The sequence below is a fragment of the Populus trichocarpa genome, chromosome 19 (assembly GCF_000002775.5).
Source record: "Populus trichocarpa isolate Nisqually-1 chromosome 19, P.trichocarpa_v4.1, whole genome shotgun sequence".
In the NCBI taxonomy this organism is placed as follows: domain Eukaryota; kingdom Viridiplantae; phylum Streptophyta; class Magnoliopsida; order Malpighiales; family Salicaceae; genus Populus; species Populus trichocarpa.
The window spans coordinates 582,536-593,980 of NC_037303.2; the positions used below are offsets into that span (position 1 = coordinate 582,536).

The window sequence follows — 11,445 nt, forward strand, 5'->3', positions numbered from 1 at the left end:
ACGATGGTTGCAGGCTAGGGGAGTGAGGTCTGGCGAAGGGGCTGCAACCGATAAAGAGAGATGAGGAGGTGGTGACCGGATGCTCTAAGTCGGCTAAGATAGGGGAAGAGAGGCTTGTCTCTGGGTGTCTGTGGAGAATAGCAGGTGAGTGAGGAAGAAGAAGGTGAAGGGTGAAAAGCTGGGGCGTCAGTTTTGGTTTTTTTTTCCAAGGAAAGGGGGGGTTTGCTTTGTTTTCAAAAAAGATGAGAGGGGGGGGAGGGCTCGGTTTTGGCCGGTAGAGAAAAATAGGTTTAGGGTTTTGTTTTGTTTTGTTTTTCCTGGTTGCCCTAAAATTTTCTCTTTAAAAATTGTACTACGTAAATTTTCTCCCCCTTGCATATAGCTGGATGTTCACTTATATAGAAAATCTCTACACATTCTATTTAAGGAAATATTGCAATAATTATTACAGACATTGTCTTCTATAACCAGCACCAACAAATCCTATATATATGGTATTTTTTATTGCAATGATTATTTTTTATAACCAGCATGAATCAAATCATATATCTATGGTATTGCAGTAATTATATATGATTCAGTAATTATTTCCTTGACATATTGCTTCCTTAACCCTGATGCTCTATGGTATTGCCACATGTAAACCCTTATTATTATTATTATTTTATTATTATTTATTTATTTTTTATTTGAAAATTTATCAAAATATGGGTCAAAAATTGGGTAGCAACAAGGTGTATTGCCCACCAAAATCACACCAAAAACATTTGATAACAACAAAATGTTGAGTTTTGAAACGAGCTTGAAAGGTTGTATATATCTCAAATAATTCAGAACGATATTTCATTAAATAAACTCAACAATAATGAGTATGATCATCAATAAAAGAAACATAATATTGAGACCCTTCTTTTATCTCAACAAGAGAAGATCCTCATACATCAGAATGAATTAAATCAAATAGAAAAGAAGAAATAGAAATACTTCAATTAAAAGGTAAAGTGAAAAATTTTGTTCGTTTACATCCACTATAATTAGATATATCAAAAGTTTGCAAGTTTTCTAAAGCTCAAGTAGATGCCAAAAATCTTAAACAAGAAGACAAGGGATGACCTAGTCAAGAATGACATAAATAAAAACTAGAAAAAGAAGGACTCAAATGAAAAAAAGATAAATCAACACTAGTAACAGCAACATCATCAGTAACCGGTGCTTTTAACTCATCTAAAATATATAGTCTCTTTTTCTAATGACCTATCTCAATCAGCTTCTAAGACTGTAGATCATGTACATAAAAAAAAAAAAGAGGAAAAGATAACTAAATAATCACCATAATCACATAACTGACCAATAAAACAAGATAAATAGTAGGGAGAGAGAAATGAGGTGTGACAACATAACTAACATCTGTTAAAGGCATGAGAGCACAACTAGCAGTCATGACTAGAATAGAAAGTCAAGGGGGCACAAAAACAAAAGATGAAGAATCTAGAGACATATGATGTGAAGCACAAGAATCCAAGACCTATTCAGAATGTGACATACCTGAATAACTATGAGGTAACTGACTTATGGAAGAAGAAGCGAATATAGCTTGTGGTTGTAGGAGAGAAACTTCTGAAATTACTAAGCTAGAATACTAGGATTGGTGAAAGGACTTGATGAAACTATTGTTATAGTATTATGGCGTGGTGGTTTGTAGCTCTAATGTGATCTATGACCATTGGATTGTGACTGGATGTCAAGCTTCCAAACTTGATTCTACTATCTCAAATTGAGACAGTGAGTCTTCCAATGACCTTTATGCTTACAAAATCTGCACTCGTCGAAGGCAACCCTTGTGTAAGCTTATTCTTATTATTAGAGAATGGTTTAGAAGGTATTGTTAGCACAGAAAGATTAGAAGTACAAAGAATTTTCTTTTCAAAATAAGACTGAAGACGTATTTCTTCAACCAATAACTCAGTGACAATTGAGTCAACAAAAGAAATTCGTGAACGATGCAAAATTAAACCTCTAATTAAGTCCTTCAAAATCATTATGAAGTGTCGTTAAAAACTATATTAATCATTGTTGCTCTCTATAAGCAATAAAAGCACCACATGCCTTTAATTCTACAGATTCTGTAATAGCCAATTAATCCCAAGGATTTGTCATAGCATAATAAAACTTCTGAATACTCATATTTTTCTGGTGAGAAGATCGTATGTTATTTTCTGGTGAGAAGCTCCTGAACAACCTTTGCATATGATCTCAAATCTCATTAATTGTCTCATACTTCGTCAACTGTGTTTCTATGAAATGCTCAACAGAATTGTTAATCCAAGTAATAATCTTTGCATTGTTTGCTTTCCAGATATCTATTAAAGCATTATAATCACCATCAGTATTCCTAGGTTTCACAAGAGTTCCACTAACATATCTTCATATTTTTTTACCCTTAAAAAAATTTATTATCACATAACTCCAATACAAATAATTCTTTCCATCCAACCTCATACTCACATACTAAAGTGAAACATCTCTTTCAATAGCTATAATCAACAAATAAAAAAAATCAGAACACAAAAGAAAGAAAAATAAAATACCAGATTGCAAAAACTGAATAAATATCTTTTTGAAGTTATATGATCACTCCAAAAAGTTGAATCTGCGAAAACTGTGTTTGAGATTAAGCCTCATTTCATGAAACATGTTGTGATACCATGTTAAACAATTCAAATAAATAAAGAGAAATATAAAAATAAAAGAGGAGGAGGCTAGGGTTTCATTAATATTGCATAATGTAGTCACAATAATCTAAAGGAATAGGTTTAACCTAACTTCAAAAAGATTATATATAAGTTAAACTAAAAAGAAAATAAAAGTAATATTCTATCCTTAATAAATAAAACAAAACAACCCTATATTTCTTAACATAATGTAATGTGATGGTCCATTATATTTCTAATTTTTGCTATGTATAATGAAAAACTATATTTTAATGACTCATTAAATTACAAGCATTATATAAAAATATTATGTAATAAACCATTACATGAATAAGAATAATTATGCAGAAAATACAGTTATGAACCCTACTAGGCAATATGAACCCTTTAGGTCACTTTTATGATTTTAAGGTAGAATGACAACTTTATTTTTAGAACTTATGAAATGATTTTTGTTTTCTCTTAGATTATTTTGTTTATATGGTTATCACATACATGAATTGAACCGAATTACGTTTGGTTCCGTCTTAAACATAACTATTTCAAAACCCATGATATCTACTAATATTGAATCATTTCATTTCATTTTTTTTTATTATAAATTTCTCCGACAAAGGGTATGGATTTCTACTAATATCATAAATGGAGCATCCCGCAAAATAAAATAAATAGAAAGTATATATTTGAGGTTTAGTCATGACTATCCCATCCAAGGCCAAATGTCGGCACAAGAATTTAGGAGGATGTGAGATGTTGTTTTCGTGAGTTTGTTGGGATTTTTTTAGTTCCATGATTTAATCATGAAAATACTTGTATATATACAAAGAGAAAGATACAGATAGTTTCATTCATGATGACCATATATTCTTGTAGTCCTTAATTTGTTGCAACTCCAGAATATCTGATCATCTCGAATCAAATCTTGTGGATGCCCTTTGACATGGGCGGGACTGACTTCAAATTTGGTAAAGCTAATCAATCCATCTATAAATATAGGCCAGTCGTTGGAATTCCGAGAAGTCCAAAACACTGAGGAATGGCTCTTACCCACTTTGCTTCATCATTTTGTACTCTCCCAACATTAGCATCTCCAAGTCGCGCCTTAGCAGGACCTGTATCAAGCAAGAATTATCGCTCTCTACCTACCAAAGTTCGATGCATGGTTGCCACCGAAGCTGCTGGTCAAATTGTCCGGCGGTCGGCAAATTATCAAACTTCCATATGGGAGTATGATTTTGTTCAGTCACTGACTAGTAAATATAAGGTATAGTTGCTAGCTATTATAATGTCATGTTATGTTATTGTTCAAACAACTTGAGTTGAGTTCTTGAATTTGATGTTGTTTAGGGAGAGCCATATACAGCGCGAAGCGAAAAGTTGAAGGCAAACATAAGGATGATGCTGGCGAACGCATCGAAACCCTTGGATCAACTTGAGCTAATCGATGCCTTGCAAAGACTTGGGTTATCTTACCATTTTGTTGATGAAATAAAGAGCACGTTGAAGAGTTTATTCTATAAAAATCATATAGAGAATACAAAGACAGTACATGACTTGTATGCTACTGCTCTAGAATTTCGACTCCTAAGGCAGCATGGATACAAGGTACCTCAAGGTAAGTCTCTTAAGCAATGTAGATATTGATGGTTCTATGCGTTCTCATGACTAGTTGTGTTCTCCACTTGAAGAGGTTTTCAATCATTTCAAGGACGAACAAGGAAACTTTAGGGCATGGATTCATGACGATTTGAAGGGAATGCTATTTCTTTATGAAGCTTCATACTTCTTGGTAGAAGGCGAGAGCATCTTGGAGGATGCAAGAGACTTCACCACCAAAAATCTCGAAAAATATGTCAAGAAGTGCAACCCTTCCGAATATCTTTCAAAGATGGTGAGCCACGCCTTAGAGCTTCCACTGGCTTGGAGGATGCTAAGATTGGAGTCCAATTGGTTCATCAATGTGTATGAAACTAAAACTGATATGGAACCTGTGTTGTTAGAACTAGCTAAATTGGATTTCAACATGGTACAAGCAATACACCAAGAAGATCTGAAACATTCATCTAGGTACGTAGAATTAATAAGATTCTTTATTTATTTATTTTGTACAATTTGGAAGAAAATTAAACAGCATATAAAAATTAATATTATTTCATTAAATTGTATGTAATAATTTAAACTTTTTTAGATTTGATGATCCTCCTATATCACTAGTTTACGTTATGTAGCTTTTCTCTGATGGTGACAGTTTAATTTCCTAACATGAACAGGTGGTGGAAGAGGACAGGACTTGGAGAAAAGTTGGATTTTGCCAGGGACAGGCTGGTGGAGAATTTCTTATGGACTGTGGGGGTCATATTTGAACCTCAGTTTGGTAATTGCAGGAGAATGCTAACAAAAGTTAATTCACTTATAACAACAATTGATGATGTTTATGATGTCTATGGTACCTTAGATGAGCTTGAGCTATTCACAGATGCCGTTGTAAGGTTTGTGCAGCACCAATTTCTTGGCCTCTAGGGCACATTTATAATGCTATATATTAGAATTTGCTCACTTGTTTTTTTCTTTTTTAAAACTAAAAAAAAACCTTAACTAATTAATATTTTATGTTCTCATTTCAGATGGGATCTAAATTTCATGGATCGGCTTCTAGACTATATGAAATTATGTTTTCTCGCATTTTACAATTCAGTTAACGAAATGACTTATGATATTCTTAAATATCAAGGAGTTGACATTCTTCCTTACTTGAAAAAAGCGGTATTTGCTACTTTTTTTAATTTTAAAGTTATTTTTATAATTGTCAATCTTGTTTAAAGTTTGAGTTATTTGGTCATTCGATAAATCTTCATTTATCATTTTTTTCTAATTTCTTTGAAAATACTTCATTGGTTTTAACTTGATTAGGTTTGAATTTGATATAATCAAGTCAATTAAGTTAATAAGTCAACTGTCGTCTTGCTTGAGTTTGTTAGGTCAATGTAAAAAACATTTTACAATAAAATCTAACTCTAATTAGATTTTGGATCATTAAGTCGAGGAATTAGGTTACGTTAGGTTTTATAAAACCAATTAAAAAAAAAACTCAACTCAAGTTAGATTTTAAATCACTAGATCAACTCATTGGATTAGCCTATAGTTATTTTTTAAATATGCTCTCTCCATTTTTGCCTCTTTTTTCTTTTTCTTTTGGGAATATATATAAGACTATGGTTAATTTTCAGTGGGCAGACTTATGTAAATCATATTTATTGGAGGCTAAGTGGTACTTCAGTGGATATACACCAACTCTTCAAGAATACATGGACAATGCATGGATTTCAATTGCAGCACCAGTGATTCTAGTTCATGCATATTTTTATGTTTCCAATCCAACAACAGAGGAGGCCTCACAATTCATGGAGGAATACCTAGATATAATTCGATGGTCATCCATGATTTTACGCCTTGCTGATGATCTTGGAACCTCCACGGTATGCTAGACTTCTCCCTCTCCTCGACATAGTCTCGTCCTTCCCTTTTTTTTCTCATTTTTATGGTAAATTATATTAGTCCACAGATCCTCTTTCTCTAGGCATAGGCCGCTAACTGGCCCAAGTAATGGAATGATTTTTGAAACATATAATGCATTACTTTAACTATAAATGGGTCACTTTTTACTTATTATTCGGCCCAAGAAACTGCTTTTAACTTGTTGGTAAAGGCCCGCTCTCCAACATGGTATCTCCTCTTTCATCTTAAAATCCATTGAAACTAAAGAAGATGGATGGTGTATTTTTTTAGTAAATTTCTAGATCAATTAATTTATCTCAGTTTGTAAATATATCAATCTTTCATTTTCATTTTCATTTTCATTTTCATTTTGGTAAAGACTGTTATTTGTGATGGGTTTTTTTTAAGTATATGCATGCTAATTTTCTATTTCTTTTTATTTATAGGATGAATTAAAACGAGGAGATATTTCCAAATCAATTCAATGTTATATGCATGAAGCCGAAGTATCCGAAGAAAAAGCTCGTGAACACATAAAAAGTTTAATTGGAAATACATGGAAGAAAATAAATGATTATCAATTTGTTAATCCCCGTATCTCCCAAACTTTCATTGGAATTGCAATGAACCTTGCACGAATGGCGCAATGCATGTATCAATATGGAGATGGACATGGTGTTGGACATCTTGAGACTAAGGATAGGGTGAAATCCTTACTTATAAAGCCTTTATAATCTCATCAAAATAAAGGACTAGTTTGATATAAAAAAATTCATAAGATTGATCTATATGTTTTATTAGACTAAGTTGGAGAAGCATGTATTTTCATTCTAGCTTAAATGTCAATATGTAATAAAGGACTATATATTTCTTCTTTATTTAGAAGTTTAGTCACCTATAGCTTGATTATATCCTAGATATCAATATATAATTAAGATCTAGATTTTACCTTGTTCTTTATATAAATTTGTTCTATGTGTCAAAGAAAAATATAATTATTTACAAGTATTCTTAATATGATATAAATTAGAGAACATATACTCGGCAAAAACCCTATAATCACTTTATGTGGACAGTTTTGTTTTCTTCTTCATTCCTACCAATAGAACTCACTAACCCACAAGAAACCATATAAGACTTGACTATTTTGATTACCTAAATTTTACACCAAACTGGTGAATATTTTGTTGTCTGAAGTGGTATCAATTATGTCAGTAGACCTAGATTGACAAACTAGGATATATCAATTGGAACTTTTTCAAATAGAATGAATAGACCCTAATAACAGAAAGCGGAGGAGCTAAAACTATGATATCAAAGGCTAGCTAATCAATTTAATGGAACCAATTTTGATTGGAAATTTCAATTGGTTTCCTATAGCAAAATTAGTATAGGATACAATGACAACAACATATTTTAATGGAACAAATACCTCTAAACTATACAAAGTGAAAAAATAAATGACTTAATTAAAACAAGATGGTAGGATTTGAGAGGCATACTATAATAGTTCAATAAGATTGTGGAGGGAGATTGATTTTAGAAGATCTAATCCTATAATTAGTGATCATGATATCAAAAATTCAACTCAATTTTGTAAAAAAACATAAATTATACCTTTTTAAATAGGCTAGATGATCAACCAGACAAAATTAGAGCGGATGTTATTCAAATGAAGTCACTTTTCATGGTGGAACACCTATTTCCATGGCATGGAAGACTCTCAGTAATCTGTGATGCTTAGGAGTGTCTGTATGGGGATAATGATATGGGAAAAATTCATCAACCAGCCACCATGATACCAGGACAATGAAAGGCAACTGAAACTATTTTATTTAGCCCTGAAATAATAACAATATGTAATTAAGGCTCAAATGTTCTTTCTTATTTATAAGATTATTCAATTATAGCTTAATTCTAGCTTAGATATCAATATGTAATTAAGGTTTAGATACTACCTTATACTCTATATAAATATAAAAAAAAATTAAAACAAAAGGATCATTTACTATAGCCTCCCTCATATTTTCTTATTCGCGCACCACAATGCGGTGGCCTTTTTGTCATTCACAAGAAAACAATTTTGCCTTTAAACAAGAGGCATTTTTATCTTTGTATACAGTTCATTAGGTATTATAAATTTTTTTTAGGGGTATTTTGTCTATTCAATATATTTATGAACAATTCAAGAACCTAAATACCCCTAGGATAAAAAAAAAAGAAGACTATAATTATAGGGTACGGGTATTGGTGTCGTTTTCTTTTTAAGCATACAGTAAGATTATATATATAACCTTAGGGACAAAAAAATTTAAATCATTAAAACAAGAGTATTGACATCTTTTTCTCTCAGTTTTTTTTTTATTGTTGGTTTGGTAGAGGGTAGTAATGTAATTTACTATTTAATTTATAATTTTTAAATGTAAAGAGATATTAGGGTGTGGGAGACGTAACGTATTTTGAACGGCACGTGTGGCATCTTCTAGTGGTGGAAAATGAGCTTTCACGGTCTCATTTGGCTCTCCTCCATGTCCTTTTTTCTTTATTGGTGGCACATGTCTGCTAAAGGTGGTTAGTTTGTAATCAGTAACCCTTTCTTTCTTTCTTTTTTCCCTTCATTTCTCTCTTCTACCTCAAAAAATTAACTCTTGTTCTTTTTTTGTGTTTCCAATTCATGCCATTTTTTATTTATTGATGGCACGTGTCTGCTAAAGGTGGTCAGTTTGTAACTAACAGCCCTTTCTTTCTTTCTTTTTTCCCTTCATTTCTCTCTTCTACCTCAGAAAATTAATTCTTGTTCTTTTTTTGTATTTCAAATTCAGTCCTTTGAGTTTTAATTTTATTTTTATTTTTTCTTGTGTTAAAGTTTTATTTATTTTCAATTTAATCCTTCAATTCTAATTTGTATATATAATATTTTCAACTTGGTCCTTCAACTCTTGATTTTTTTTCCTTTGCTCTTTTATCAAAGTTTTCATGGCTTTCAATTTTATTTTTAATATCAAGTTTTTATTTTTTTTCCAATAGGAATAATACTAATTTTGATTTGGTGCTTTTTCTTTTGGTTTTTTAATTTTTTTCTATTGTCAAAGTTTTTATGGTCTTTAATTTTATCCTTCAAATCAAGTTTATGTTTTTTTTTCAATAATAATAATAATGGTGGATCATTCTAAATATTAAAATAAAAAATGAACCATTATTTTTTTCCTTTATTAAAATAAAAATTCAATTATCAAATAATTAGTTTTCAACCATTCTATTTTATCCTTTTTGATTGGTTAATTGTCATAACCCAAATCAATTAGCATGATCAATTTGAGTATGTCTCTCTCTCCCATGATAAATTATTAGATAAACTAATAATTTACCCAAGTGATCTTTAAAAGTATATCCTAATTTTTTTGAGAAATTAAATGCTAATTCTTTTACATTTTCATGATCAAATTTTAAATTCAAAAACTTATAATGTTAGATAAAACTAGCTAAGGATATTATTATCAAATAGAACTTAAAATGTTAGATAAAATTAAGGATATTATCAAATAGAATTGAATAATAAAATTTAAATTCATTATTATTTGGTTAATAAAACACTAATATTTTATTAAAAATTTATTTTAATCTAACATGAAAGCATATAAACATCGTACTAAAGATATTATCAATAGGCATGCACAATTGCAAGACGATCGATGCGGGGAATTTGGATATTACCTAATTTTCCTGGCTTCGTTGGATTTAAAAATTAACAGAAATATAAACATAATTAAAAATTATAAAGTGATAAAGTGATGTGCCTGTTATGTTCAACTGGGTGCATCTAATCACGTGAACTACTCATAGATAACGGCAGCATAATCAATTAATTATCAATAAATTAGATACGCCGGTAAGATAAATTGATTTTTAATTTATTTATTTAAGAATTAATTTTTGATCAAATAATCTAGGCTATCTTTAAACAAATTAGAAAATAAACTAATAGACAAAATATTAATGGTCTATCTTCTAAAAAAAATAGTACTCCAAAAATTCAAATGTGTGTAAGATTTCAACATCAAAACCTTTAAAATTTTCAAACTTTCACACACTCATCTTAATTTTTTTAATTAAATTAATTAAAAAATACAAACAAATGATGTTTAATTCGTTATTAAAATATTATTATCATACTAGAAAATTATATAAACCCAAATTTTGAATTGTTGAATGATATTTCAAAAGGATTTTATATTATTTTTTAATAATTATTTTTAAAAATCAAATATGAAAATATTATAACCATGAGAGGTGTAGCTCAACTAGTTAGACTATAGATTTGTTCCCTAAAAATTACTAGTTCGAGCCTCACAAACTTCAAGGCCGCTGGAGGTTTACATGGTCGTTAACTTCAAAACCCATGTGATTAGTCGAGGTCCGTATAAACTGATCCGGACACCCATGTTAATAAAAAAATATAAAAATATTACCAAGTGGGTCGTTGGGCATTTAAATACACAATTTAATATTAAAAAAACGAAAAGAAAGGAAAAATCCTTTTAAGGTAGAAGGCCATGCACGTACGATGAGTGTGTATGGAATATTAACTACAATAATATATAAAAAAAAAAATGATAATTGCACATATAACTGAAGATTCCTGGGATATATAATACTCATATGGATCTCGAGAAAAGATTCACGGGATCCTCGCCCTCCATTACTGCCCAGCTTGACATTATTTAGTACTACAGTGATGGTCCTATAATAATAAAGTTACCCAGCTTTAGGTTGACAGAAAATTTATTATAATAAACATCTCAAGCTAGCCGTTTTTAGAATCTTTCCATGTAATCTACAAAATAAAATAAAAAGTCTTAATATCTTATTTTTTTTATTTTTTTGCTTAGATCAGAAGCAAAAGATCCTTTTCTATCGGGATGGATCTTTGTATGCATTAGTGGACTTAGTTAATTACTAACTGTTTGTTTTAATATTTTAAAAATATTTAAAATATTTTATTTTTTATTTCAAATATTTTAAATAATTAAATATAAAATCATGTTTTGAGCCTTACTCCGATAAATTAACGAAGAAGGAGCAGTAGCTAGTCACAATCCTCTAAAATACCATGGCTGCTCCTCCACCTAACCCAGTCCTAGTGGCATATCGAGGAGGCTCACCTTCAGTTCCTGACTGGTTAAACAAGGGCTATAACGCATGGCAAATGATCTCAGCCACCCTTGTTGGACTCCAGAGT

At 30.7% G+C, this 11,445-nt stretch overlaps 1 protein-coding gene across 1 annotated transcript; it reads left to right on the forward strand.

Annotated features, from left to right (window-relative positions):
- The first annotated feature begins 3,709 nt into the window (after nucleotides 1-3,709).
- On the forward strand, nucleotides 3,710-7,100 carry LOC18110374 (terpene synthase 10). The gene is made up of 7 exons (XM_024591907.2): nucleotides 3,710-3,975; nucleotides 4,059-4,326; nucleotides 4,400-4,778; nucleotides 4,982-5,200; nucleotides 5,336-5,474; nucleotides 5,939-6,187; nucleotides 6,653-7,100. Exons 1-7 carry the CDS (start codon nucleotides 3,748-3,750, stop codon nucleotides 6,938-6,940), a joined length of 1,770 nt encoding a protein of 589 aa, XP_024447675.1. The 5' UTR covers nucleotides 3,710-3,747; the 3' UTR covers nucleotides 6,941-7,100.
- The last annotated feature ends 4,345 nt before the right edge of the window (nucleotides 7,101-11,445 follow it).

What these genes read in the sequence shown, in the direction of transcription:
- LOC18110374 (XM_024591907.2), top strand. Translation starts at nt 3,748, where the DNA reads ATGGCTCTTACCCACTTTGCTTCATCATTTTGTACTCTCCCAACATTA. An exon ending in TGGATACAAGGTACCTCAAG is followed by an intron (nt 4,327 to 4,399) that starts GTAAGTCTCTTA and finishes CTCCACTTGAAG; the next exon opens with AGGTTTTCAATCATTTCAAG. An exon ending in TTCCTTACTTGAAAAAAGCG is followed by an intron (nt 5,475 to 5,938) that starts GTATTTGCTACT and finishes GTTAATTTTCAG; the next exon opens with TGGGCAGACTTATGTAAATC.